Source organism: Pleurodeles waltl, chromosome 11 (genome assembly GCF_031143425.1).
Source record: "Pleurodeles waltl isolate 20211129_DDA chromosome 11, aPleWal1.hap1.20221129, whole genome shotgun sequence".
NCBI classification, from domain to species: domain Eukaryota; kingdom Metazoa; phylum Chordata; class Amphibia; order Caudata; family Salamandridae; genus Pleurodeles; species Pleurodeles waltl.
The window spans coordinates 537036528-537060957 of record NC_090450.1 but is presented as its reverse complement, the minus strand read 5'-3'; the positions used below and the strand labels follow the sequence as shown (position 1 = coordinate 537060957).

Genomic DNA, 24430 nt, shown 5'->3' with positions numbered 1-24430 from the left:
TTTTGGCTCTGGAGGGCACCCCTGGATCAGTTACCGGATCTGTACCGGCACAGGTCGTTCCATCGCGAACTTCCCCAGTGCCGGTACAGATGTTGACACTTCCGACGCTGGTCGGGCCACAAAATTGATGTCGATCCCATACTTATTCCTGGCTCAGATCCAGAGCCTGAACGATGTTGCTCTATACCGAATCCCTCTCCGATAGGGACTTTGTTCCCCAGATTGGATCCTGGCCCTTATGCCGATGGGTACGGTGAGAGTGTGGAAGCGTCGCTGGACCCTTTAGAATTCCAGCTAGCAGATCCTGAAATGGACTGGGCTCGTTAATTGGGCAAAGCCAGTGGTCTTGACACCTCCCTGGACACGGGCATGCTTTTTCCCCCTACTGTGGAGGGAGCCTCATATTCAATGTTGGTGAGAAGAGCAGCTGAGGTTCTGGGCCTCGACCTGCCTTCAGTGGCTGTCATAACTAAACTCCTGACTAAGGAGCTTCAACCCGGGGCTTCTACATCGGAACTTCTTTTACCATTCAATGAAGCCCTCACTTATGTCCTGTTGAGGACGTGGTCTAAACCCAGCACGGGTGGCTGTCAACAGGAGAATCTCTTGCCGGCATAGACCTGCGCTTAATGGCCCTAAATTCTTGACCCAACAATCTAGACCTGAGAGTTTGATCATCCAGGCTTCTTCCTCTTCTGGCGCATTCCTATCCACACCCCTGGATAGGGAATCAAAATTACTATACCAACTTTGGAAAAAATTATTCACTTACTCCAGTCTGGCGTTGCGTCCATGAACACCACATGCCTTTTGGGCCGCTTTTTCATTACTTTTTGGGATACTGTAGTGAAGGTGATGCCACAGGTCCTGGAGAAGGCCTGGGCATTTCTTTCCCAAGCTGTTGCTGACAGGAGAGATGCAGCCAAGTTAACTTCTGTGATGGACACATCCGACTCACTAAGTAGATTGGTTGCGTCGACGTTGACCTTGAGGCACAACGCTTGGTTGAGGACATCTGTTTTTTCAGAGGATGTCCAGCAATCGCTTATGGACATGCCCTTCGATTGCACCTGTCTCTTCGGAGACAAAGCGGACTCAGCACTCAAGCCCTTTAAGGAGTTCTGGGCTACGGCTCGGTCCTTTGGCCTCGCAGCTGCTTCTCGTCCCCCTCAGTCCGCTTTTCGCCCCTTTCGTGGCTGCAGGAGGGGCATACAACCGGATCCATTTCCCTCCAGCCACAGTGCCATGCATGCTGCCCAGACTCTGCATGGACGAGGATGTGGGATCTAATGTTCCTGTAGATCAGTGAGCAGCGGTCGGACCAGTCCACACCAACCCTCCCCTGCATCCTCTAGAACTTCCTAGTTGTCCCTCCATCACGGACCAGTTGGAGGCAGGATTCACCATCACCTGCCCCGCTGGGAGCCATAAAGAAAGGTCCCTGTGCCAGAAGTAGGTTGTGGTTGTTATTCCCACTACTTTCGGGTGCCCAAGAAGGACACAGGCCTCTCCCCTATCCTAGACCTCCGGTCCCTCAATCTCTTCCTCAGAAAGGAGAAGGTCAAAATTGCTCACGCTGGCTCAGGTCCTGTTACCCTGGACCCTAGAGACCGGATGGTAGAGTTGGACTTGCAGGATGCCTACTTTCACATTACCATACTTCCTGCCCACAGATGTTACTTGCTGTTCATGGTGAATTACGACAATTTTTATGGCACTGTGCTCCCCTTTGGCCTTACCAGTGCCCCTCGCGTGTTCACTAAAGTGATGGCGGTAGTCACAGCTCATCTGCGCAGGCTAGCGGTTTTAGTCTTCCCCTACCTCATTGACTGGCTGTTGAAGGCGGGCTCGCCCCAGACTGTCGTCTCCCACTTCCAAACTACGGTGAACCTCCTGCATTCGCTGGGCTTCACTATAAACATGCCGAACTCACACCTGACTCCCTCCGAAATGCTCCCTTTCATCAGAGCTGTTCTGGACACAGTGCAGTTTCAGGCCTATCGTCCTGAGCGGCGAGTCAGTAGTGGCAGATGCATCACTCCTGGGATGAGGCGGACACATGGGGGAGGCAAAGATCAAAGGCATCTAGTCTACTGGTTCTTTAAGGAGCTCAGCAAAACCATTCCTTTTTCTCTCAAAGGGAAAGTGGTGCAGGTGTTCACGTTCAATACCACTGCCATGTGGTACTGTAATAAGCGGGGCAGAGTGGGGCAGTGGGCCCTTTGCCAGGAGGCTCTGCACCTCTGGGCATGGCTGGATGTCAGAGCATATCCTTGATGGTTTAACTTCTGGCGGGCTCTCTGAACGTAATAGCGGGCAAACTCAGCCATAAATGTATGTTTGTTCACGAATGGCGTCTCCATCCGGAGATGGTGCAAGGTCTCTTTCAGCAATGGAGAGAGCTTTGGTTAGATCTGTTTGCCTCTACAGAGAACACGCCATGTCAGCTGTTTTACGCACTTGAGTGTCCAAGGCAGTCCCGGTCGGCGACGCTTTTTGTCTCAAGTGGAACTCTGGCCTTTTTTTTTACTCCTTTCCGCCAGTACCACTTCTGCCCAGAGTTCTCAAGAAGATCAAGAACGACCGGGCCCAAGTAATTGTTGTGGCTCTGGATTGGGCTTAAAGATTATGGTACTCCGAGCTTCTGAGCATGGCCATCATTCCTCCACTCAGACTGCCTGTGATTATGTTGCAACAGCAGGGGACAGCTCTCCATCCAAACCTGTCCAGTTTCTGCCTTGTTGCATGGAGATTGAGTGGCGATAGTTGACAGCTTTCAACCTTCTGCCCAAAGTCTGTAATGTTATCTTGGCAGCCAGGCGTCCCTCCACCAAAACGGTTTATGCCTGTCGTTGAAGCAAATTTGTGGCATGGTGCACCAACGTGTCTGATCTCCTTTCAGCACCTGAGATGTGTCTGAGATTGTTTTGTTTGTACTCTCTGTTGCCCAGCGGAACTCTGCCTTGGGCACCATTAAAGGTTATCTGTCTGACATCTCTGCTGTCCTCAGACTTCCATATTAACTCTCCTTGTTTAAATCTCCCATTGTTGGGAAATTCCTCAAGGGTCTTCCCCACATGTTTCTGCCTGCCCCGTTCATAGTGCCCCACTGGGATTTGAACTTGGTACTCACTTAACTCATGTATGCTCCCATTGAGCCCCTTTATAAATGTCCTCTCCGACTTCTCACTTTAAAGACAGACTTTCTTGTAACCATCATCTCTGCTCGTAAAGTGAGTGAGCTGCAAGCTCTTTCTTTGAAGCTACCTTTTATCTCTGTCCATTCTAACAAAGTGGTTCTTGTTACCAGGGCCTACTTCCTCCCTAAGGTGGTAATGTCCTTTCATGTAGGCCAATCCATCACCTTGCCTACCTTTTACATAACCCCTCATCCTTCTCTTGAAGAGGAGAGAAAGAGCGTTGGCGTTCTACCTCAGTCATACCAAAGACTTCCGGGTGGACGATCAACTCTTTGTTGGTTATGTGAATGCAAAGAAAGGACGGGAGGTGCAGAAAAGGACTAGCTCTCGATAGGTTGTTCTCTGCATCAAAATGGGTTATGCTGTGGCTACGAAGCAGCCCCCTGAGGATTTGCCTGCTCACTCTACCAGAGCAACTGCCACAAGCACTGTGTTGGCACGCAGAGTTCCAGTCCTGGACATTTGCCAGGCAGCAACGTGGGAAACACTGCTGCCTGGACAGCAGGTCCTCAGCGACCGCTTCTTTGGCTGTTCGGTCCTGCATGACTTCTTAGTATTATCTTGGTTCACAGACCCCCCTCCGGGAACGGTATTGCTTATGTATCGGTTCTCAGTTAAGGAATCTGCAAATAGAAGTCCCTATCAGATGAACAAGTCACTTACCTTCGATAACAAATTATCTGGTAGAGACATATTCTAGTTGCAGATTCCTTACTGACCCTCCCATCCTCCCCGCTCTGCAAACTGATTTCTAGGCCCTGGTTTTGGCACAGCAGTCTCACTGTTATTCATGGCTCCGCGCTTCTGGCGTGGAAAGCCGTGAAAAGAAATGGGATGGCACCTATCTATGACTGCAGTGTCATCACGCTGACCACAACGTCGACGACGAACGTGGAGTTGACCGATGCCACCTGACGGTGCACAAGGGTGCTGCTTGAAGAGAAATCTCCGTATCCAGTCTGACGCCTGGGGGAAATTTCTAGGGTAAGGAATCTACAACTAGAATAAGTCTCCACCAGATAATTAGTTACGGAAGGTAAGTAACTTATTTGTCTCTAAGTGCTTCAACTCGAATCCCATTTATATGAGGCTGTTGTCTGTATCTCTCCAGATTCCTGAGCCAGACAGCCAGGGCAGCTACATCCACCCCACCCTCTGAGATTAAAGTTTCCTCAGTAGGCTCACTGACATGCTCAGGGCCTTCTTGGAATCTCATCTGGAGACTTAGCACTGCATTTACGGCAGGTGCACTAGAGGCATTCTTTTTGTTAGGACAGTTAAGATCTCCAGTTGGGTGTCCACTGGCTATGGCACCAGACTTCCTGGTATCCCAACTTTTACCCTTGTACCCACCCTCGGTCTGGGAAGAGTGTCGGGCCCACCCTCCTGTGCAGGTGTTTGGGGGCCTTTGGAAGACTCCTTGTTTTGGTTACCCTCTTTCCCTTGGGGGGCTTTATGGCCTCCTTTTTGTTTTCTCCCCAACCACTGAAAGTTTTGATCACCCTTGTTTTGACCCAGTGGTCTGCTTTCTACCCTATTTTTTGAGGAGATATGGACCTAGGTCTGCCAGGAACTGATGTAGCTTTTCCTGCACACCGTTACTCAACAGATGCTCTTTCACTAATAAATTTGTAAAGACCTTCATAATAATGCACATTGTTACCTTCTAACCAGCCACCTAGTGTCTTCACTGAGAAATCCACAAAATCCACCTATGACTGTAGGAAAGTACCATCTTGCCTGGCATGTTACCCCCATATTTCACTGTATATATGTTGTTTTAGTGTATGTGTCACTGGGACCCTGCCAGCCCGGGCCCCAGTGCTCATAAGTGTGCCCTGTATGTGTTCCCTGTGTGATGACTAACTGTCTCACTGAGGCTCTGCTAACCAGAACCTCAGTGGTTATGCTCTCTCTGCTTTCCAAATTGTCACTAACAGGCTAGTGACCAATTTCACCAATTCACATTGGCATTCTGGAACACCCTTATAATTCCCTAGTATATGGTACTGAGGTACCCAGGGTATTGGGGTTCCAGGAGATCCCTATGGGCTGCAGCATTTCTTTTGCCACCCATAGGGAGCTCTGACAATTATTACACAGGCCTGCTACTGCAGCCTGCGTGAAGTAATGTCCACGTTATTTCACAAGCCATTTACCACTGCACTTAAGTAACTTATAAGTCACCTATATGTCTAACCTTCACCTGGTGAAGGTTGGGTGCAAAGTTACTTAGTGTGTGGGCACCCTGGCACTAGCCAAGGTGCCCCCACATTGTTCAGGGCAAATTCCCCAGACTTTGTGAGTGCGGGGACACCATTTCACGCGTGCACTATACATAGGTCACTACCTATGTATAGCGTCACAATGGTAACTCCGAACATGGCCATGTAACATGTCTAAGATCATCGAATTGTTACCCCAATGCCATTTTGGCATTGGGGTGACAATTCCATGATCCCCCGGGTCTCTAGCACAGAACCCGGGTACTGCCAAACTGCCTTTCCGGGGTCTCCACTGCAGCTGCTGCCAACCCCTCAGACAGGTTTCTGCCCTCCTGGGGTCCAGGCAGGCCTGGCCCAGGAAGGCAGAACAAAGGATTTCCTCTGAGAGAGGGTGTAACACCCTCTCCCTTTGGAAATAGGTGTGAAAGCTGGGGAGGAGTAGCCTCCCCCAGCCTCTGGAAATGCTTTGATGGGCACAGATGCTGCCCATCTCTGCATAAGCCAGTCTACACCGGTTTAGGGATCCCCCAGCCCTGCTCTGGCGCGAAACTGGACAAAGGAAAGGGGAGTGACCACTCCCCTGACCTGCACCTCCCAGGGGAGGTGCCCAGAGCTCCTCCAGTGTGCCCCAGACCTCTGCCATCTTGGAAACAGAGGTGTTGCTGGCACACTGGACTGCTCTGAGTGGCCAGTGCCATCAGGTGACGTCAGAGACTCCTTCTGATAGGCTCTTACCTTTCTTACTAGCCTATCCTCCTTCCTAGGTAGCCAAACCTCCTTTTCTGGCTATTTAGGGTCTCTGCTTTGGGGAATTCTTCAGATACCGAATGCAAGAGCTCACCAGAGTTCCTCTACATCTCCCTCTTCACCTTCTGCCAAAGGATCGACCGCTGACTGCTCAGGACGCCTGCAAAACTGCAACAAAGTAGCAAAGACGACTACTGCAACCTTGTATCGCTTCATCCTGCCGGCTTTCTCGCCTTTTTCCTGGTGGTGCATGCTCTGGGGGTAGCCTGCCTCCTTCTTGCACCAGGAGCTCTGAAGAAATTTCCCATGGGTCGACGGAATCTTCCCCCTGCAACCGCAGGCAACAAAAGACTGCATCACCGGTCCTCTGGGTCCCCTCTCAGCACGACGAGCGTGGTCCCTGGAACTCAGCAACTCTGTCCAAGTGACTCTCACAGTCCAGTGACTCTTCAGTCCAAGTCTGGTGGAGGTAAGTCCTTGCTTCCCCACGCTAGACTGCATTGCTGGGTACTGCGTGATTTGCAGCTGCTCCGGCTCCTGTGCACTCTTCCAGTATTTCCTGTGTGCACAGCCAAGCCTGGGTCCCCGACTCTCTAACCTGCAGTGCACAACCTTCAGAGTTGTCCTCCGGCATCGTTGGACTCCCTTTTGTGACTTCGGGTGGACTCTGGTTCACTCCTCTTCTAAGTGCCTGTTCCGGTACTTCTGCGGGTGCTGCCTGCTTCTGTGAGGGCTCCCTGACTTGCTGGGCGCCCCCTCTGTCTCCTCATCCAAGTGGCGACATCCTGGTCCCTCCTGGGCCACAGCAGCATCCAAAAACCCTAACCGCGACCCTTGCAGCTAGCAAGGCTTGTTTGCGGTCTCTCTGCGTGGGAACACCTCTGCAAGCTTCTTCACGACGTGGGACATCCATCCTCCAAAGGGAAAGTTCCTAGTCCTCTTCGTTCTTGCAAAACACTAAGCTTCTTCCATCCGGTGGCAGCTTCCTTGCACCCACAGCTGGCATTTCCTGGGCTCCTGCCAACTCTTGACACTGTCGCGACTCTTGGACTTTGTCCCCTTGTCTTACAGGTACTCAGGTCCGGAAATCCACTGGTGTTGCATTGCTGGTGTTCGTTTTCCTTGCAGAATCCCCCTATCACGACTTCTATGCTCTCTGGGGGTTGTAGGTGCACTTTACACCTACCTTACAGGGTCTTGGGGTGGGCTATTTTTCTAACCCTCACTGTTTTTTTACAGTCCCAGCGACCCTCTACAAGCTCACATTGGTTTGGGGTCCATTCGTGGTTCGCTTTCCACTTTTGGAGTATATGGTTTGTGTTGCCCCTATACCTATGTGCTCCTATTGCAATCTATTGTAACTTTACACTGCTTGCATTACTTTCTTTTGCTATTACTGCATATTTTTGGTATTGTGTACATATATCTTGTGTATATTTGGCATCCTCATACTGAGGGTACTCACTGAGATACTTTTGGCATATTGTCATAAAAATAAAGTACCTTTATTTTTAGTATATCTGTGTATTGTGTTTTCTTATGATATTGTGCATATGACACCAGTGGTATAGTAGGAGCTTTACATGTCTCCTAGTTCAGCCTAAGCTGCTCTGCTATAGCTACCTTCTATCAGCCTAAGCTGCTAGAAACACCTCTTCTACACTAATAAGGGATAACTGGACCTGGTACAGAGTGTAAGTACCCCTTGGTACCCACTACAAGCCAGGCCAGCCTGCTACAATGACTGACTCTGGGTTTTCTGAGTCTCTCTGAATTTAATTCTGTACTTACCAGGAGTAAGCCCAAAGCCCTCAATCAGGGTATCCTTCATGTGTTCATAGGACCTTGCATCTGCCTCGTTCAGTGTCGGGAGTCTATCCCTGCACTTTCTTGATAGCAGTTCCCACAAAGGAGAGCCCCAATGCTGTTTATCATGTTTTCTAGCTTCACAGGCCCTCTCATAGTCTGTGAACCATTTGGTGATATCACCTTCCTCATATTTGTGGACAATCCTTTTGGAGATTTTAGGGTCTCAATGTTCTACTGTGTCCCTAATTATAACATTGTGGCTACCATCCATGGGTGCTAAACCCATTCTCTTCTTTCATTTTCTATTGCTAGAATTCTGTCTTCCAAGACAAGTTTCCTAGCTAATCTCTCTAAGAGAATCTCCTTTTCAGAGAGTGTTTCTTTGGGTCTTGATGAACCCACTCTACTCTTAATAGAGAGAGGTGTCCTAGACACTTTGGGTACAGATTCCTCTCTTTGAAGTGGTGAAGGTTCCCTTCCTTCCTCCTCACTTGAGTTGTCTGTAGGAAGCTGGCCTGGTGTGTGGTGGACACCTATGGTGTTTTCACCCTATACCAGGTCCAGGTATCCCCTGTTAGTGAAGTGTAGGCAGTGTCTAGGAAGCCAGGGCTCTCTAGCGTTAGTGGTGATGAGCAGCCAAGACTTATCTAGGAGACATGCAAAGCTTATGCAATACCACCATAGTCACACAGCACTTACACACATGAAAGAACCGCACAGTGTTACAAAAATAAAGATACTTTATTATAGTAACACAAATGCTAAAATAATATTAAGGCAATCACCCAATTGGAGGTAAGTAAACACACTATTATATACACATTAGCAATCAGTAAATAGCATAGAAAGCAATAAGTATTGGTAAAAGCAATAACAAATAGCGAGGGCCAAACCATATATTAAAAAAGTGAATGAGAAAGACAGCTGGAGAAACTAAGAACTCCAAGAGTTGAGTACCAGAGTGACCCCCCCAGCGACCAGGAGAGCAGAGGTAAGTACCTGCTTTTCCCCAAAGCCAACAGGAGGACTTTGGAAGAGGATTATGCAAGACCCAACCAAAACTGAAAGAATCCAAAGGTGGATCCTGACAGAAGAGGACCTTCAAAGGAAGGGGGCCAAGGCCAGTTTGTGTTGTAGAGTCCCTTTGTGGCAGGAGCCGCTACCCACCCTTCTGTGGATGCAAGAACAGGTCCACATTGGCCGAAAAAGGTCAGCAGTACAGCACAGGAGCTGAAGAGGAGTCCCAGGAGTGAGGCAAGTGATGTCGGCGGTCAAGATGCAGTTGCTTAGTGGTGTTGGAAAACCACTAACAAGCCTTGGCAAATGCAGAAGTCAAAGATTAAGGTTTGCAAGACTGAAGAGGACCAGCAAGGTCCAGGAGACTCAACCCAAGGGGGTGAGTCTGGAATGACCCTCAGCAGCTGGAAGAGTCACAGGAAGAGGAGGCAGCAGGCACAGGAGTCTCAGTGAGGCCCACTCAGCACACCTGAAGAGGAGGTCCACGTCGCTGAAGCAGCAGGCAGGAGTCTATGGTTTGCAGGAGGGAGAGCTGGGGGCCGGAGCTACATGGAGCCTGAAGATCCTTTTGGAGGAGGAACAAACAAGCCTTGGTAGCTGCAAGAGCCGCAGTGCACAAGGGTACTGTCCTGCAAGGAGAGGCAAGGGCTTATTGTCTCCCAAGTTGGACAGCTGGTAGAGAGGACCAAGGGGATCACTCCAGACTACCACCTGTGATCCAGGGGAGTGACTCCATTACTCCAAGGGAGACACCTTTTTATTTCTTGTGCAGGCCTAGTACTCGTCCCTGTCAGAAGGATGCACAGCTGGGGAAATGTTGAAGTTCCTGAAAGAAGCCGTAGAAACAATGTTGCAGAGCAGAGTCGTCACTGGAGTTGCTGTTTATTGGTTCCTGGAGGGTCCAGTTGCAGTCTCAGTGGCCAGAAGGTGAAGTAAATGATTCAGAAGAGTCCTGCTGGAATCTTGCACATCAAAACTGAGGACCCACCCAAGAGGGAGACCCTAAATGGCCCAGGATGTGGGATTGGTCACCCCACCCCTCTGGAGCGGGCTGTGACGTCACCTACCTGACCTGGCCACTCAGATGTTCCCAGGGACCTCTGCCCACATTGGATTCAAGATGGCAGAATCAAGTGGCTACCTGGAGGAGCTTTGGGCGCCACCCCTGGGGAGGTGATAGGGGAGTGGTCACTCCCCTTTCCATTGTCCAGTTTTGCGCCGGAGCAGGGACCGGGGATTTTTGGACTAGTGCAAACCATTTTATGCAAGGAGGGCACCAAATGTGCCCTTTAAAGCATACCAGTGGCTTGGGGAGGCTATCCCCCCCCAAGCCATGTAACCCCTATTTCCAAAGGGAATGGATGTTGCCTCCCTTTCCCACAGGAAATCCTTTGTTCTGCCTTCCTCTGCTTGAGCTGGTTAAGCAGCAAACCTGTGTGAGGGGTGGCAGCAGCGTGTGCTGCTTGGAAAACCCCAGAAGACTGGTAGGAGCAATGCTGGGGGTTCTTTAAAGCCCCCCCAGAGAGCATGGAATTATACAACTAATACTGCCACCAGTATTAGGGTATGATTCCGATATGTTTGAAATCATACAGGGGCCAGGTTCGGAGTTACTGTCATGTAGCTGGACCCCAGTTAGTGACCTGTGTCCAATACATGGATAAAATGGCTTCCCCATACTTACGTCCATTGTAAAGGAGCTGGAGTTCGTAGGGGCACCTCTGCTCATGCAGGGGTGCCCTCACACACAGGTACCTGCACTCTGCCCTCTGGGCTAGGAGGGCCTACCATACAGGTGACTTACAGTGACCTGGTGTAGTGAGTGACCTGCAGTGAAAGGGTGCCTCCACCTTTTTTCGTAGGCTGCAATGGCAGGCCTGCAGACACATTTTGCATCGGCTCCCATTGGTGGCACAATAAATGCTGCAGCTCTTGGGGAACCCCTGGTGCACCAATGCCCTGGGTATCTACCATATACTAGGGAATTATATTGGGGCACCAGTATGCCAATTTTGGGGTGTGTAAAGTCCTAAGCAACCAAATTTAGAGGAAGAAAGCTGAATCACTAGGGTCCTGGTTAGCAGGATCCCATTTAAAACAGTCAAAACATACTGACTGCAGGCAACAAATGGGGGTAACCATGCCAAAAAGAGGGTACTTTCCTACATTGTCTTGATCATTATTTACAGGATCGGTTGCTTCATCAAAAGATTGGGCCTGCTCATACTCTCTCAGTAGCTCCTGAAGCTTTGCACTGGTATGGTTTGAGCCTGTTATTATTTTGTACCCTTTACAGAAGGCCTAAATCGCTTGTGAGAAAGCTTAAGGTAAGATGTGATGACGAGCTCCACCACCCTGTCCATTGAGGTACTCATTATTTGACTAAAGTTGGGAATTTTCTGAGCTAGAGAAAAAATCCTAACACTGTTTGTGCAGTCCTCACTATGTTAAGTTTTTTTTTAAAGCTTTTACTGTTAAATTACAGGAGCCTAAGCAAGGTGCTTTTAAGAACTTAGAAAAATATTCAGTTCAAAAAAGCAATTTAACAAAAGGCAACTTTTTGAGTTTCTCATGTAGTCACTTATTGGCCAAGTGGTATCACCAAATGCAAAGTCGCACAAACCACCGCTGTTCCACCAATGTAGGAAGGTGGCTCTCTTTATAGTGCACTAATATGAAGTACACTGTACAGAGAGTCCAGTGGACCCCCAATTGGTATTGCAGAGGCAAAAGTAGATAGGACTAAAACTCTATTTGTGATTGGCATGGGCGATCAGTTAGGCTTATCAGAGGGTAGTGACAAGCATTTTTAGTACTCACGCGGACAATAGATGAGACACACACTCAAAGAATAAATCTGAGGACAATTTAGAAAAATAACAATTCTTTTTATATATGTTTCAAGCCCAAGAACTTCGTAATCAGGTAAGTAGACTTTTAAGCATAAATACTTTGCCCTGTTGGTTGGCTGACACAGCGCAGGAAAAAAAGCATCACCGCTCTAGGCCTCCGTCTTTGGAGCCTACTTCTGGGTTGTCTCCCTGCCTCCCCGAGTTTCTGGGAGCCAGGGCCACCCCTGCCCAAGTATTTGAGTTCTGTGATGCCATGCGCTCCACAGAGTCTGCAGGAGCCCCCACGGGATCCACGCTGGCGGCTTCAGCCTCGGCTCCAGAGGGCACCCATGGATCTTATAAGAAGCCGGCTCTCTGTATGGTGCACTAAAATTAAGTATACTGTGCTGGGAGTCCAGTGGATCCCAAATTGGTATTGCAGAGGCAAAAGTAGACAGGATTAATGATCTATTTGTGATTGGTGTAGGCGATCTGTTAGGCTTATCCGAGGGTAATGCCAAGGATTTTTTGTACTCACAGAGGCAATACATGAGACACACACTCGAAGATTAAATACAAGGCCAATTTAGAAAAATAAAAATTCTTTTTATATGTTTCAAACCCAAGAACTTCGTCATCAGGTAAGTAGACTTTTAAGCATAAATACCTTGCAGTCTCAGAAGTAAACAGTTCAATTTTCAGAGTTTTCTCAATATTATCCAATGGAGGAAAACAAGGTTCAACAAACACAGGGTTAATGACATCTTGGGAAGCCTGTCCCAGGAAGTTAAGATGAGTACTGGGCACTGATCAGAACCACACCAACAGGTCACACTGGGTGGCACTGGGGCAGCCGGGTGCAGAGGTGCAGTAAGGTGTCAGGTGCCCAATGGTTTCCTATAAGAGTTTGGGCCTCCCGAAGACAGGCTCTGGCTAGGAAGCCAGTCAGGGACAACAAGCAGGTAGGTAGTAGACTTGGGGTTTTGAGGGACATAGATGCATCTTTGGTCCTCTTTTCCTGTGCCCAAGGGTGATGGATGCAGGGGTGTCCTTAGGCGTCAGGTTTTCACTTTTGGGAGCACTCGCAGTCAGGGGGTCCTGTGTGTTGAGGCTGCAGGTGGTGTCGGTGAGTCTGCAAGTGTGGACTAAGGATGGACTCGAGCTCTTAGGAGTCCGGAGACATTGTTGGCACCAATGACCCACCTTAGCTGGGGCCAAGGTTCACGGGTGCAGTGGTTGCTGGTGATGTCGGATTTTCTCTCTTCACAAGCATGTGGGAGAGGGGGGCTGTGTGCAGAGCTGCAGGCATCTTGGGGTGTTTGGCGGGGGGTCCCAGATGGGTGAGACCGCATTGGCACAGTCGGTTGGCTTCCCCTCGGGTTGTGGGCATTGAGTGCAGGGGTCATTTCTGGTCTCTGTTTCCTGGGGTTCCAGATGCTGTATAGACCGTTCTTTGGAGTTTCTTCTTGTAGAGCAAGTCTGCTTCCTAAGAGAGACTTCAGTCTTTATTAAAGTCTGGACAAGTTGGCTTCTTGTGCAGGATCTTTGAGGTTAGCAGGCAGGCTGGAGGGACTGGGTCCAGTTCAGCTGCTTCGTTGTTTCCTCTTCTGCGGGTGCAACTCTTCTTTGTCTGAGTCTTCTTAGGTTGTTAAAATCTGAGTTCTAAGGTTCAGGGGTGCCACCTAAATACTCAATTTAGGGGCGTTACAGGGAGCGCTAGGCTGTAGCCAATAGGCTGACCACCGGGTGACTACACCCTTCTTATGACCACTTCCGCTGGGAAATGGGCATAACCCTAACCTTAGTCGTCTAATTCCTCCCACGTAAGATGGAGAAGTTTGAAAAGTAGTGTCTGCTTCAGCTCACCCACCTTAGGGGTGAGACTGGCATGAAGTCGGCACTCCTCCAAATTTAACAGAGTTTCCCACCTGTGCTGCTGCCAAAAGTTGGGTCAGGACAGTGAGGGGTGGGTTGCGGGGGGTTCATCTCTGCCATCTGGAGAGACCTTGGCCGTATTACAAAGGCAGCAAGGCCTTTGAAGCTCCCTGCCCTGAAATGTCCATCCTGCCTGGGAGAGGAGGTGACACCTCTGCCAAGAGCACGCCTTTGTCTCAGGCCCTCGAGAGCGCTGGCCTTCACTTTGGGGGGAGCCAGAAACGCATCTGTGGTGGCTGAACGGGTCAGGACCAGTCAGTCAGCATACTAGTAGCTGGTAGGCTTTTAGGGGCCACCTCCAAGGTGCCCTTTGTGTTCTTTTTTTATTTTTTATTAATCCATCACTAGGGTCAATAAGGGTTTATTATTCTAAGATGTTTTATACCAAACATTCCAGGATTCAGAGAAGCCATTGTGTAGCTGGGGAACTCGTAACGAGCAGTGTCCAGCGCATGCATTTAAATTGGCTTCCCTTGCAACTACTATGTCTCAGAATCGACAGAGACATAGTAGGGGCATATTTGCTTATGAATATATGCCCTCACATGTGCCTGGATGCACCCTGCCTTAGGGGTGACTTGCAGCTGGCATATGCAGTGATAGGGGACCTGGCATACAGGGGTGTGTGTGTGACAGGTCATGTTTTCAATTTAGTCTGCACCAGCACATGCAGTCTCCAATGGCAGCACTATGTCTATTTGGTGAGGGAGTCACAACTGGATCTGCTGCCCTCAGAGACTTTCTTTAGTACCCCAGGCCCTACGTACCAGGGGTAAAATTTACGAGGGACTTACAGTGGTAGCTAAAGAGTTTACCAAGTGTAGGAAGTTGGCTCTGTTTATACTATCTCAAAGTAAGAGATAGTGTGCACAGAGTCCAAGGGTTCCCCATAGAGGTAAGATAGTGGCAAAATTCAATAATTCTAATGCTCTATTTTGTGGTAGTGTGGTCGAGCACTAGGCTTATCAGAGGGTAGTGTTAAGCATTTGTTGTACACACACAGGCAATAAATGAGGAACACACACTCAAAGACTTAACTCCAGGCCAATAGTTTTTATATAGAAAAATATTTTTTCTTAATTTATTTTTAGAACCACAAGTTCAATATTTGAAGTAAATACATGAAATGCAAGGTACTCCAAACAGGTAAGTTAGGAACTTTGAATTAGAGCAGTAACATACACAGTTTTAGTTAAAATGGCAATAAGCTATTTTAAAAGTGGACACAGTGCAAAAACCAAAAGTTCCTGGGGGAGGTAAGTAATGGTTAGTTTTTCAGGTAAGTAAGCCACTTAAAAGTCTATGTTCCTGGTCATAGGCAGCCCACTGTTGGTGGTTCAAGGCAACCCCAAAGTTACCACACCAGCAGCACAGGGCCGGTCAGGTGCAGAGGGCAAAGAGGAGCCCAAAACACATAGGTCCCTATGAAGAACAGGGGTGCTCTGGTTCCAGTATGCCAGCTGTTAAGTACCTGCGCCCTCGGAGGGTAGACCAGGGGGTTTTGTAGAGCACTGGGGGTGGGGTGGGACAGAAGTAGACACACAAAACACACCCTCAACGGCACAGGGGCGGCCGGGTGCGGTGTGCAAAGCAGGCGTCGGTGTGTGACAGAAATCAATGGAGGGACCCGGGGGTCACTCTAGCGGTACAGGCAGGGCACAGGGGGGCTTCTCGGGCCAGCCACCGACTGGGCTAGGCAGAGAGCCGCCTGGTGGTCACTCCTGCACTGAAGTTTGGTTCCTTCTGTTCCTGGGGGCTGCGGGTGCAGTGCTTGGTCCAGGCATCGGGTTCCTTGTTACAGGCAGTTGCGATCAGGGGGAGCCTCTGGATTCTCTCTGCATGCGTCACTGTGGGGGCCCAGGGGGGTCGTCTCGGGTTACTCACGAGGTCGCAGTCACCTGGGAGTCCTCCCTGTAGTGTTGGTTCTCTGGAGCTCGAGCCGGGGGCGTCGGGTGCAGAGGGTGAAGTCTCACGCTTCCGGCGGGAAGAGTGAAGTCTTTGGAAGTTGCAAAGTTGTTGTTGGTTTTGAACAGAGCCGCTGTTCACAGGAGTTTCTTGGTCCTTTGGTTCAGGGCAGTCCTCTGAGGCTTCAGAGGTCGCAGGCCGCAGGTCGCTGGTCCCTGTCAGATGCGTCGCTGTTGCAGTTTTCTTCGAGTCAGGAGACAGGCCAGTAGGGCTGGGGCCAAAGCAGTTGTCGTCTCTGTTGTCTCTGCAGGGTTTTCAGGTCAGCAGTCCTTCTTGTTGCAGGAATCTGATTTCCTGGGTTCTGGGGTGCCCCTAAATACTAAATTTAGGGGGGTGTTTATGTCTGGGGGAAGTAGTCAATGGCTACTGTCCTGGAGGGTGGCTACACCCTCTTTGTGCCTCTTCCCTGAGGAGAGGGGGGCACATCCCTAATCCTATTGGGGGAATCCTCCAAACTTAAGATGGAGGATTTCTAAAGGCAGGGGTCACCTCAGCTCAGGGCACCTTAGGGGCTGTCCTGACTGGTGGGTGACTCCTCCTTGTTTTTCTCATTATCTCCTCCAGTCTTGCCGCCAAAAGTGGGGGCAGTGGCTGGAGCGGCCGGCCTCTCCACTAGCTGGGATGCCCTGGGGTGCTGTAACAAAAGGGGTGAGCCTTTCCGCCAGGTGTTAGAGTTCCTGCAGGGGGAGGTGAGAAGAACCTCCACCCAGTACAGGCTTTGTTCCAGCAACTCGTCTGGTGGTGGCAGGCTGGCAGGAACTGGTCAGCCTAGCACTAGGAGTCGGACTGGTATTCAGAGGGACATCTATAAGATTCCCTCTGGGTGCATTTTACAATAAATTCCACACTGGCATCAGTGTGCATTTATTGTGCTGAGAAGTTTGATACCAAACTTCCCAGATTTCAGTGTAGCCATTATGGAGCTGTGGAGTTCGTGTTTGACAAACTCCCAGACCATATACTCTTTATGGCTATCCTGCACTTACAATGTCTAAGGTTTTGCTTAGACACTGTAGGGGCATAGTGCTCATGCACATATGCCCTCACCTGTGGTATAGTGCACCTTGCCTTAGGGCTGTAAGGCCTGCTAGAGGGGTGACTTACCTATGCCACAGGCAGTGTGAGGTTGGCATGGCGCTTTGAGGGGAGTGCCATGTCGACTTAGTCATTTTCTCCCCACCAGCACACACAAGCTGTGAGGCAGTGTGCATGTGCTGAGTGAGGGGTCACCAGGGTGGCATAAGTCATGCGGCAGCCCTTAGAGACCTTCCCTGGCATCAGGGCCCTTGGTACCAGGGGTACCATTTACAAGGGACTTATCTGAATGTCAGGTCTGTGCCAATTGTGGAAGCAAAGGTACAGTTTAGGGAAAGAACACTGGTGCTGGGGCCTGGTTAGCAGGGTCCCGGCATACTTTCAATCAAAACTGGCATCAGCAAAAGGCAAAAAGTCAGGGGGTAACCATGGCAAAGAGGCATTTCCTTACACCAATTGTGCAAAACAACTGTGCAGTTTTGGGAAAGAGATCTGGCACTGGGGACCTGATTAGCACCAGTGCAACAGTCAAAAGCACACCAGAAATCAGGCAAAAGGAAGCTGGGGGTTGACCATGTCAAAAGAGGCACTTTCCTACAATGGTGTTATCATAGGTATGTAACTTGTTCACTAATACATATACAGTTCATATAACTGACCCATCCTTCCTCCCATTTGATTTTTCCGAGATAGGTATTTGTAGCTCACAACAATTTTCTTTTAACTAAAATAGCTGACAGCATTAATACCTTTTGTATAAATAATCTTTGCTGCTTTTAAAATGTCATTCCCTTCCTTATGCTATTTGACTTCTTTTGAAAAATTGCACATATTGGAGAACGTTGATTACAGGCAATTATTAGTCCACTTAAACTGTGGGGTACTTTTGTTTGGGTTGAAGCACATTTGGTTGTGCATGGAAACACTCCCATGAAAAATACAAGAGAATCGTGTAAGTAGATAGCAATAACATTTTGCATTTGGTGTGATCATTAAATTCTGATTGTTTGCCTTGTTCTTCCTAGGGTGGATTTTTTCTTACTGGCTCATCATGTGAGACAGGGCTGTGGCATTCCCACTCATTACGTCTGTGTACTTAACACTGCTAACTTGAGCCCAGATCATATGCAAAGGTAAGACTCACTCTGAAGTATTACATGGAGAACAAGGTAAGCCAGTAGTGGTTATGGTCAAAGTTACCAGGTCACCAGACAGGAAAAGTCTAAAGAGAGAAACATATACATTAAGCCCAACTGCATACTTTACTCAGATCTTGTGTAAAATATGTCTAACTTGGGAAATAGCACTGTAAGGGAGTCACCTAACTCTGTACTGAAATTAATTGTCTTTCACAACAGTGTACAAAGCAATACATTATTTTGGGAGAAAGCAGTCTTGTCCTCTTCTCAAAACCAGTTTAGACGATTAACACTAACCACTAGAAGATTCCATGCTTGTATTTTCAAGGACATAGAAACCTAGAAATCCATGTGTTATTGATTGTTGGCCATGGATGACCCTGTTCATTTATGCTTTTGACTATGCCTTTTAACCAGTTTGTGTGTCGTTGATCTTTTTAGCCAGGATGTTTTTTCTGGTTCTGTGTCAACTTTCAGAACTTTCTCAGCTTGTATTTGCAGAATTTGTGACCTACAGCCAGTAGTTTCACACTTTTTCAGTCTGCAGTTTTTTTTTCTCCAGTATTGGATCTTTCATAGATTCACATGCTTTAATAATTCATTGTCATCGAAGTGGGAGTCCCGCTGTACCATTAGATAGCAGTATGGAGAAGTTTTACATATTAGACAGTGTTAAAGTAAATTCACTTTCACAGCCTATTCACATCATTAGAAACGACCCGAAGGCCAGCCAATCAAGTGACAGCAACCTTTAGAACCCTCATCACAGAAGTTCCAGTCTCTCAGATTTTCTACTACACGTCGTGTGAAAGGAGTCTTCCTGTGCTCTGCTCAGTTTTCTTCATTCCAGTTTCTGGCAATCATCAACCTACATTCCATAATTTCTGACACATTGAAGAAAGATCTCTTCAGATCCTGCAAGTAATGTGGGAAGAAAAGGCTTCATGTGTCTGACCCACATAAGATGTGTCTCTGCTGCCTCTATCTCCAAAACAAGGTAGAGGGTTGTCAAGCCTGCCTCACTTTTTCATCCAAAACCTTAAAGGGGCGGGAGGCTTTTATTTTGGCTACAAAAAGCCCAGACGCAGAAACCTACATCTTCGGAGGAATACTGTGACACCTTTGCCTGATCTCACAAAGGAGAAAGGCCCTTAAAGTTTCTCATCATGGGTCATATAGGAGGCTGGCTCAGTATATGGAGTATACCTATAGGTAGGGCACCCTGCACTGAGTCAAGACAACCCTTTGTGATGGTGTAAGTGGTTTCTAATAACCAAAGCTTTCAAAGGGTAGCTGTGGAGAGCAGCTAAGGCTTATCAGAGAGGGTGTAAACAAATTGCAATAACCACAGTCAGTCAGTGTTCACATACAAGAAATAACCACAACAAACGTTTGAAAAATAAAGCATTGTTTGTTAACACAGAGGCACTAAATTAACTTTGGTACAGGGGACAAACTACCCAGTCTCGTCCAGATGGTGCTGGAGGGCAGCTGCCTACCCTTCTTGTGGGTACTTCTCTGTTGGATGGTTGTCATGGTGATGCAGCTGCGATGTCCAGGTGATGCAGAGGGATACCAGGAGTCGCCCACGAGCTGTCCCATGTCGCTTGTTGAATGCAGAGGGGGTCAGTGACCAGCAGGACCACCAACAAGCCTTGGCAAATGCAACAGGAGTAATGCACAAAGAATTTCAATAGTGGGGACAAGAAGGTCTGAGAGACTTAACCTTTACTGGTAAGTCAGGGCCAGCCCTCAGCAGTGATGAGCCATCAGGAATCGAAGGAGACCCTAGGAGGACCCTGTAGCAGCAAGCACAGGCAGTTGCGTGGAGGCCTCAGGAACACAAAGAAGATGGATGCCCTCTTTGCAGGAGTTGCAGGGCGGGCATCAGTCTTGGAGCTTTGTGATGCTTGATGCAGGGGCTTTTTGGAGCTAGAAAGTCTTCGCTCCAAAGAGCCAACAAGCCTTGGTAATGGAAACAGATGCGGTGCGCAGGGGTTCAGTCCCAGGCCAGTGTGGGACCACCGACTTCCCAGTTGCAAAGAAGACAGGTCAGACCTCTAGCGAGCCACAGAACTACCACCTGTGTTGCAGAGCCGCGAGGGGTCTGTGGGACAGCAGGATACACTAACCAGTCCTCAACGTTGAGGTGCCTGCGGTTGCAGGGGAATACTTCCCTCCAAGGGAGATTCCTTCTGGATTTCCTTAGTGCAGGCAGAGTCCTTGTGTCTCTGGAGGATGCATGGCCACAGAAGTTGTAGAGTTCTTGCAATACTCAGGGACAAAGTTGCAGTAGGAGCCCGCTTATCTTGGTTTCCAGTGAAGTCCAGCAGCAGAACCCGGTGTCCAGTCGCACAAGAAGTCGTGAAGACGGATCTGGGGGTCGAACCATCAGGGGAGCCATTAGGTAACCCAGGAATGGGGTTGGACGACTACTGCAGTGACCCACCTATCGGGGGATTGGGAATGCTACTCTACAGGACGACCAGTCAGCTGCTCCTAGTGGCCTCTGCTCACCCTGTTTTCAAGATGGTAGAATCAAGTGGCCACCCGGTAGAGCTCTGGCCGCCTCCCTGGGGGGGTCCTAGACGGGGGGGGGGTCACTCCCCTGTCCTTTGTGTTTTTCGTGCCAGAGCTGGAGCCTGGGGGCTTCTGCACTGGACAAAACCAAATGTGCCCTTCAAGCAGTCTGATGATGCTCAAGAGCACCCCCACCCTAGCCCAGAGACCCCTATTTCTAAAGGAGGGTGGGTAACCCCTCTCCTCTAGAGGAAATCCTTTGTTCTCCCTTCCCCTGTCCAAGTTAAGCTCAACAGCAGGAGGGCAGAACATTGTCTATGGTCGGCAGCAGCACTGGCTATCATGCAGACCATGCAAGGCTGTACAGGCAGACATGGGGGATCCCCTAGGGAGTACCCAGGGTTCATGGTATCATGCAGCTACCACTGGTGTCTGTGTAGTTGCATGATTCTGACATGTTTGATACCAAGCATGCCTAAGGCCCTCATAATGACATTGGCGGTAAATCCCGCTTAACGCCATGCTGACTGCCGGCAACATACCGCCGCCGCTGCGGATATCCGTTCACCATATTATGACACACACACACACACCAATCCGTCACTATTCAGCCACACACAAAAGTCCGCCACACCACAGGTCAGTGATAAATTGGCAGTATCCAAACCCACACTGTTACGCCAACAGAACAACGCCCACCACATTATGACCCACAACTCACCACGGTGGACATTCAGTGGCGGTAAACCATTGGAGGTACATACTGCTGCGCTCAAAATACACACACACATACAAAACAACACTACATTGGTCAATTAAAATAATAACCTGACACCCATACACAACTAACAACATGGGAGGAGCAAGTCTTGGCAATCATGCATCCTGAGGACTTGGCCAGAGTAGCAGGAGGACTGCACTCTGGTAAGTCAACTCTATACTACTATCACCCCCCTACCTGCATGCCATCACATACCCCCACCCTCACTCCCATCACTCCGCCACCTCCTACACCCCCCCACCATCACATCTCACTCATCCCAATGCCAAGCCCTGCATGCCATACCAATGCATGGACACCACTCACAGACCCGCATGGACACCTATCACCAAAGCATGCACAATAAAGAGACCTAATCATCACACCATAAACCAACGTACACAAGTGGAAGCTGCCAAGGCAAATACAAACAAAGAGGGCAACCCACTGATGCACAATATGTCACACACAGAAACAATAACGCTGCATTTACATCCCCACAGGTATCCCAGCATATGTAGAGCCTCGGCAGATCAACTGGAGTCTGTGCACTGCATCTTTTCCAGCTGCCAAGGGTTGTTGGCACTTCTTCCAAGGGGTCTTCAGGCATCGTGTAGCTCCAGTTCCCAGCACTCCTTCCTGCGCCGCCTTGCTCCCTTATGGGTCTCTCTTGCAGCATGGTACTCCTTTTCGTAGTGCTGCGTGGGCTCCATTTGCAACTTCAGTGTCCCAGTCCTGTGGGACTCATGTGAGTGCTGCCTGTGCTCTTGTGGTCTCTCTGCGATGCTGAGGGCCCCCTCTGGCTCCCCCTCCTGGGTTGAGTCCTCCTGGGCCTTGCTGGTCCCCGGCAGCACCACATTCCGCCAACCGCGAGTTTTGCCTGTGCCAAGGCTTGTTGGTGGAAGCCGGACACGCAAACCTGACTGCAATCTTCCTTCCAGAATGGGACATCACCTGCATCTTCCAGGAACTCGACTCCGACTCTAGGGCTGCAGTGCTGATCTTCCTTTCTCACTGTCGACCAACTCCTGCATCCTCAGCTTGGTAGGTAGGGGCTCCTCTCCTCACTGGACTCTGATGTGTCTTCTGGACTTGGTCCCCTCTTTCCACAAGTCTTCCTTTTCAGGAATCCACAGTTGGTTTCTTGCAGTCACTTCTGGGTTTTGCAATTCTCTTCTTCAAATTGGGTGTTTTGGGGAAATTCTGGTGATTTACTCCTGCTTTCCTGGTTGCTGGGGGGTGTTGTGGTACTTACCTTTGGCATTCCTGGTACCCCCAGCACCCCTCTACATACTCCACTTACCTAGGTGGGGATCCGACTCTCTCATTCCTTATTTTCTTTTTAGCATATGGTTTATGCTCCCCCTACGGCCACTATTCTCTATTGTGTTTTACACTGTTTGCACTGTTTTCTAACTATTCTTATGCCTATTTCTGACATCTAGTGTATATATCTTCTGTATTACTTACTTCCTAAGGTAGTATTGCCTCTATAGTATTTTTGGTGCTGTGTTACCATAGTAAAGTACCTTTTATGTTTTTTAACACTGAGTGCATTATTTCATGTGTGTAAGTGCTGTGCGACTACAGTGGCATTGCATGAGCTTTACATGTCTCCTAGATAAGCCTTGGCTGCTCATTCACAGCAACCTCTAGAGAGCCTGGCTTCTAGACACAGCCTACACTACACTAATAGGGGATATCTGGACCTGGTATGAGGTGCAAGTACCTTAGGTACCCACCACATACCAGCTTCATACACATGTAAATTCTAAACAAAGTGCTTTTGATACTTGAAAGTGATACAATCTTGACATGATCTTACCTGCAACAAATATCCTTTTTGGTTCTAGAAATAAAGTAACAAAGATTTAATCGTTTTTTTTTTTTTTTTAATGGACAATTTTTCAAAATCTTAAAAGTCCTGCTAGAGCCTTGGTTAAGTCCACTATAGCATTTATTTTTAAGCTTACAAAGTTATTATAGTTAGGGTTAAAGTAAATAGTAGCAGTCTTAATTCCTGAAAAGAAATTCCCAACCTTAGTAACATATTGATCAGCTCAGAGGTCATGGTTGTGGAACTCAACCTCACCTCTTACCTCCATCTCAGAATGAGAGAGCTAGGGTCACTAAGCAGTCTCCAAAAGATTAAATCTGGTTCCAGTCCTACCAGGATCCAGCTCCAGGAGCTGTTGGCAGAGTATGCAAAGGAACACCCTGCTGAGGAGTAAGACCTCCCCTCAGGTGGGGAAGAAGTTAAGGATCAGGAGGACGACCTCTCTCCTTCCTACCCTAACTAGGGATGACAGGGGCTCTGTGCCTTTAACTCCAAGGAAGGTAGTCACAGGACCTGGGTCTCCCACAGGTAAATCAGGTTCATCTGGGAACGGTGAGGGCAGCCTCAGTGAAGAGGACCTCCTTTTAGCAAGTATGGCCAAAAAGACTAGCTTTGGAGAGACAGCTCCTAGCTACAGAGAGGGAGAGAGTATAAATGAGCTTAGTATCCATTAATGGTGGCAGCAACCCATTACCAAGGGACAGAGAGCAATCTTATGACCCCAAAAACGCCAAAGGGATTGTCCCCAAGTATGAGGATGGTGGTGATATCACCAAATGGTTCACAGCTTTTGAGATGGCTTTTGGAACGATGAAAGTGAAAAGGTCTCACTGTGGAACTCTCCTTTGAGAACAGTTCACTGGTACGTGTAGGGATAGACTCCTCACACTCACTGGAGCAGATGCTGAGTCCTATGACCTTATGAAAGCTACCCTGCTTGTGGGCTTTGGACTCACCACTTAGGAGCATATAATTTGGTTTAGTGGGGCTCACAAGACCTCAAGCCAGTCCTGGGTTGATTTCATAGACTACTCAGTGAAAACACTAGCTAGTTGGTTAACTGGAAGTGAAGTGCCTGAGTATGAAGGGCTTTATAATGTGTTTATAAAATAACACATCTTAAGTAACTGCTTTAATGAAAAGTTGCATAATTATCTGGTAGACCTAGGTCCAATTTCTCCCCAATAATTAGGAAAGAAGGCAGACAACTGGGTTAAGACTAGAGTGACCAAAACTTCCACTGGGGGTGACCAAAAGAAAGGGGTTACTAATCCTCCCCAGGGGAAGGGCGGTGAGACACAAACAGATAAAAGTAAAGAGTCTTTTAAAGGCCCTCAAAAACCTGCTCCAGAGGGCAGGCCCAAACTTCTTCATCATTCACTCATGGATACATAGGTAAAAACCTTGATC

The 24430-nt window shown here is 48.7% G+C and overlaps 1 protein-coding gene across 2 annotated transcripts in view; it reads left to right on the top strand.

The window, feature by feature from the left end:
• The window catches only part of PIWIL2 (piwi like RNA-mediated gene silencing 2), a 1291255-nt gene that overhangs the window by 1227540 nt on the left and 39285 nt on the right, over window positions 1-24430 (top strand). For both annotated transcript variants that reach the window (XM_069213952.1, XM_069213950.1), the window contains exon 24: window positions 17790-17897. In XM_069213952.1, coding sequence (XP_069070053.1) covers window positions 17790-17897 — 108 coding nt within the window. The remainder of the gene's footprint in view (window positions 1-17789; window positions 17898-24430) is intronic.